This window comes from Gossypium hirsutum, chromosome A12 (genome assembly GCF_007990345.1).
Source record: "Gossypium hirsutum isolate 1008001.06 chromosome A12, Gossypium_hirsutum_v2.1, whole genome shotgun sequence".
Taxonomy (NCBI): domain Eukaryota; kingdom Viridiplantae; phylum Streptophyta; class Magnoliopsida; order Malvales; family Malvaceae; genus Gossypium; species Gossypium hirsutum.
The window spans coordinates 63,657,967-63,663,193 of NC_053435.1; the positions used below are offsets into that span (position 1 = coordinate 63,657,967).

General features: G+C 34.0%; 1 protein-coding gene across 1 annotated transcript; it reads left to right on the forward strand.

The window, feature by feature from the left end:
* The first annotated feature begins 1,056 nt into the window (after positions 1–1,056).
* Positions 1,057–4,510, forward strand: LOC107924274 (uncharacterized). Its single transcript, XM_016854637.2, has 6 exons — positions 1,057–1,448; positions 1,534–1,622; positions 1,924–2,708; positions 3,222–3,354; positions 3,750–4,087; positions 4,190–4,510. The coding sequence occupies exons 1-6, from the start codon at positions 1,142–1,144 to the stop codon at positions 4,317–4,319; spliced, it is 1,782 nt and encodes a 593-aa protein (XP_016710126.1). The 5' UTR covers positions 1,057–1,141; the 3' UTR covers positions 4,320–4,510.
* The last annotated feature ends 717 nt before the right edge of the window (positions 4,511–5,227 follow it).

The window sequence follows — 5,227 nt, forward strand, 5'->3', positions numbered from 1 at the left end:
TTAGCCTCAAATTTTTATACTAAATTAACTCTAGGCCAATTTTAACTCCCTATTTTCATATCTACCCTAAAATTTTAAAATTTCCGCATTTTGGTCTCTATTGCACAAAATCAACCATTGACTTTACAATTTAGTCCTTTTTCACTTCTAACCTCAAAATCTATCAAATTGGTCCATAAAATTTTAACTATTCAACTAAAGTCACATCCTCAAATTTTAACAATAACAAAAAAATACAACATGAGTCAACTAGCTCGAGATACTAGGATTTCAAAAACATAAAAATTACAAGAAAATGATTAAATTGCACTAATCAATTAAAGCTTGGACATTGAAAGTCCTCGGAGTTTCGTTTTCTCCCCCAAACCCTTTATTTCGAAAATGAAAAATGAAAAGGGAAATGTTTTGTTTCCGGCTACTTAATATTAGGCTATAATTTTATATATATATATGATTTTATAACATATAATAATATTAATTATAACATATAAAACTTATATTTAAAAATAATTTATCACTTAGCCGTCCACTACAAAGAACAAAGGTTTAATTGCTCTTTAAGGCTCTTAGCTATATTTTACCTTATAATTTAATAATGAATCACACTTTTATCACTTACGTGATTTAGTCCTAATTCGATACAATTATTGACCGAAATTTAATTCACTTCTAACATTACTATATAAATATTTAATAAAAATATTTACGAGTCTGACATAAGGAATCAGGTTTTTATTTGATTCCTCATATCGGACTCGTAAATATTTTTGTTAAATTGATATAAATATCGGACTTTAAACAAACAAAATATTTTTTTATATATATGATTTACAAGTCCAATATTTAACAAAACTTGTTTTTTAATGATTTAATGAAGGAATGATTAAAAATTTTAGTGTGGCAAATGGTGATGAAATTGAAATTTTTTGAAGTTAAATGACCAAAATAGAAATATCTTAATACTTGAGTGACCTACTGTGCAGTTTACCATTTTTATTAATAAACAGTAATTTACTCTGACTATGTGTTAAAAAGTTAATTGTTAAGCCCAAAATTGGCCCACACATTAGGAAGAAAAAATTGGGAATCCAATCTGTGGACGGTTAGACCTATAACGGAATCCAAACTCCCACAGCAGACAATGGCTCTTCTAGGCGACGACGGACGCGGCTACGACCTAGCTCGGCTGCTAGAATCATGCGGTGTCTGGAGAGAATGGCTCGGAGATTCCACCTACGCCTCTTTCGTCCATTTCCTCTCATCTCCTTTGGCTTGGGAATCCTTCATGCGAGTTGACGACTCTAAGTCTAGGGCTCAAATCCATCTCCAGCTCAGATGTCGTGCCCTCTTGTTTGACAAAGCCACCGTCGCTCTCTTCCTCAGATCCCACCCTACCACCGCCGCCAATAATTCTTCTTCATTCGTCGTTTCAAAGCTTAATCCTAATTGTAAGATTTTTTTTTTATTTTCACAATAGCTGGCAATTTTTAGTTGTTTGAAAAGATAATGCACTTATTTTTTTGCTTTGGTTAGATTTACAGTTGCACGGTGATGACGTCTACTTTACTTTCGAGGCTTCGTCACAGGATGGTGGTGCTGCATCTAATACGGCACCGTCGAAGGTTTTAGTTTCTCTCTTTACTTCACTGTTTAGTTTTAAATTTTCCGGCTGAAGTGCTTATATTAGTAAATAATGAAAACAAAATTATTGTACATTTGATACAACTGAGTAAATGGTGAAAATTAATTATCACTTCGAATATGGTTATTTATGTGTAAAAGTAAAATCGTGCAATTCATATGTTTAAAAACAAAAAATTCACCTTTTAGAATTTTGATTGATTTTTACATCCAAATGTTGTTGCCCTTTCTCTCTTACGTTTAATTCAAAGTTTATAATATTTCCTGTTTTCTGGGAACCAGTCTAAACCATCTTTTAGTGCTGGATCGAGGTATGGTGAATCGGAATTTGATAGCTTATCCCAGAGATATAGGAACGACGAGTTGCCGGAAAATTGGTATAATCAATTTATTGAGAAGTACAGACTTACAAGACCTTATAAGCTGTCTTTTGGGGACCGGGAGTCTGAAAAACGTACACCAGAGGAGATGACTACGTACCTTAGAATGCTTGAGAAGCATAAGAGAAGACGAGTGGCATTTCAGGAAGATCAGTACATGGGATATGGAAATACTGGTATAGAATCAAGTTCCGGCTTAGATGGCAATAATTCAGCTGATGATGACACCCCTTTTTTCCCTGAAACAATGTTTATGATGAACTGTGTACCTGATAATCCACTTCCACCAACAACCAGAGTGCGGGATAAGAAGGCAATAGAATTCTACGGTGTGCTTGATACTCTACCGCAGGTTTCAACCCGAAGCCCTGTTATGATTGAGAGGCTTGGGATAAGGCCTGAGTACCTTAATATGGAACAGGGTGCAAACATAAATCGTGGGAAGAATCCCAAGAAGCATCTTAGTCAGGAACAAGCGTCACAGATTGCTCGAAAGGTTATATCACGGTTACTAACTGGTGTTGGGTTTGAAGGTGCCACAGAAGCTCCAGTGGAAGTCTTCTCTCAGTTTCTTAGCTGTCATATGTCTAAACTTGGTCGTAATCTAAAAGTTCTTACTGATAATTACAGAAAACAATGTACAGCAATTGAACTAATCAGGATGTTCCTTCAAACATCTGGATATAGGTAAACATGAAATCCAATTTGCTTTACTTTATGGTATTGATTCTAGTGAACTTTCTAAAAACAATTATTTGGGTGCCCAAGTAGGATGTTATCGGTTAATATTATAAAAGAGAATGTATATTGCATGGATGCACTGTCATGGAATATATATTTTTGGCACATTTTGGAGCAGGAAAAACTTTTGAACATGGTTCCCTTCTAATTATAAATTTGAACCAGTTTTTAGAATAGCTTATGAATAAATTTATGACTTGAAGAAAACTTAAGTCAATATCTGTCATCATGATTCGTTGTAATTTCAGTATTAAGATGCTACAATATTAATGCCTAATTTAAACAGTTTCTGACAAAAGCATGTTCATCTTGGATAAAATCTAAATGGCTGGTCTGAAACTTGCCCTTCCCTTTGAATTAGGTTGTTCTATGTATGCCTGTATGACTACACAGTTTTATCCCTTTTAATAAAAAGTTTCTCTCTTTAATGCATTATCTAACACGTTTTTTTAATTGCAGCAACTTTGGGGCTCTAGCTGAACTTGTCAAGGATAGTACCAGGAACTTAGTGCAACAAACTCAGCAACAAATGCATGCAATCCAGACTCAATTGCAGCCACAGCACCAAAATGCTCTTCGAATGGCCCAGCAAGTATGTATAGTTTTTGTCTCCTTTGAACAGCTTGCATGAACATGTCTTACCTAAAGGCAGCCTCAAAATAAGCCTTCTATACACCTTTATTGTTTGTCATTGCACTCAGATTTATCTTTAGCAAGCTGGATTTTTATGGTTACAACTTTCTCTGGGGCTCTTTATGGTTCTGGGATTTGCCTGCTTTTTACTCTTGATATAGTCTTTGGTAGCATTACATGATATGTTTACTTTGAATGTTCAGCGTTTTGGTTTGTAAGGTTTATGGATGAAAATTTTGAAGGGATGTTCCTCGATTTGGCTTATCTCCTTTACTGGACTCTTTACTTTTTAATGTAGTCTTTTGCATGTTGTGATCTTCCTAACAACATTTGTTTGATAATTTGCTGGTGAAGCTTCAAATGACAAGACAGATGCATCCACAGATGCAGCAGATGGTTCATCCTCAAAACTTAACATTTCAGCAGCAGCAGCAGTTTGATAGAATGATGAGGCGCCATCCATCCACTGCTCGTCCTGTTATGGATATGGTGGATAAAGACCGACCTTTAGTGCAAGTTAAGCTTGAAACCCCATCAGAGCTGCCCATGGATAATAATGCGTTTAATCCTATGAATAGCAGACATCAGCAAATGCAGTTCCGTCAGCAGCAACTTGCTGCGATGTCAAATCTGCATTCTCAGCCAAATAGTCAGTTCAGGCAGTTGATGTCTCCACAAATTCCTCAAACACCGTAAGGGAGAAAAAAAACACGGATGGAGAATTTAATTTTTATTTAAAAATATTTCAACTCAATAATATGCTAAATTGTAACATCTTACTTGTTTACATGCAGGAATATGGGCATTGTTAGAGCTCCTCCGGTGAAGGTCGAAGGTTTTTCGGAATTGATGGGTGGGGATAGCAGTTTGAAGCATGAAGTGGAGGAAAATAAGCTGACCTCGCCCAGCACCACCACCAAGTAAGTACATTTCCAAGTACATGTATCAGCTTATTTCGACAGTACGAGTTTCACTAATATGTTTTGCATATTTTTTTTGTTAGAAAGATAAGATTTTAGTTTTTACTTTGTTCAAAGAATTGTATTTATGATCGTAGAGGTCTGAATTAATGACTGACATGAAAAATGTATTTCAATTTGGATTTTTTTCTTTAATGTGATGGTAAAATATTATTAAATTAAAAGCAGTTGAAAGAAATCAACCAGTTAAAAGTTAAAAATGGCACATTAGTAAATGGGTAGTATAAAAAAAAAAACAGCAAGATATATGTGGATAGAGAGTTATTCAGTATTCCGAAATTGTTGCAAGTTTCCAACTTTTTTTTTTTCCTCTTGGAGTTGGATATGCTTAGTTGGGGTTAGGTTTCGACAAAGTGATTTTTATTTGGGGTTAGGCTTGAATTAATTTTTTTATTTAAACTTAATTATAAAAAAAATTATGAAAACATTTTATTTTTTGAGTAGTAAATGGGGTTATTTGGGTCTAAGCTAGGTATGCTGAATGCAAAAATGTTGAGGTCACTGTGCTATATATATTCTGAGAAAAGGAGTGCATCCAACGCCACAATTTTCACTAAGCCATATTCTCTCTTGCATTAACGTTCCTACGTTATTTATAAATGTCCAACTAAATTTAAATTTACCAGTCAATAATGCAAAAAGATAAATATAATTAAAACATCATACATATAGTGTGTCACGGAAATTCTTTTATTTTTATTTTTTCATAGAAGATGAGATTATATGGTTTAAAATTTGAACTTGTGATAAATGAGTTTTTATCGCTCGATCAAATATTTTTAAAAAGATTAAATTGTGCTTTAAAATGCTATTTGTTTTTTTTTCGAATAAAAAAGGCAAATGTTAACACGA

Excerpts from the sequence above, each read along its gene's own strand:
- LOC107924274 (XM_016854637.2), top strand. The coding sequence starts at position 1,142 with ATGGCTCTTCTAGGCGACGACGGACGCGGCTACGACCTAGCTCGGCTG. Across the intron at positions 1,623-1,923 it reads CTAATACGGCACCGTCGAAG|TCTAAACCATCTTTTAGTGC; the intron begins GTTTTAGTTTCT and ends TCTGGGAACCAG. Across the intron at positions 4,088-4,189 it reads CCACAAATTCCTCAAACACC|GAATATGGGCATTGTTAGAG; the intron begins GTAAGGGAGAAA and ends GTTTACATGCAG.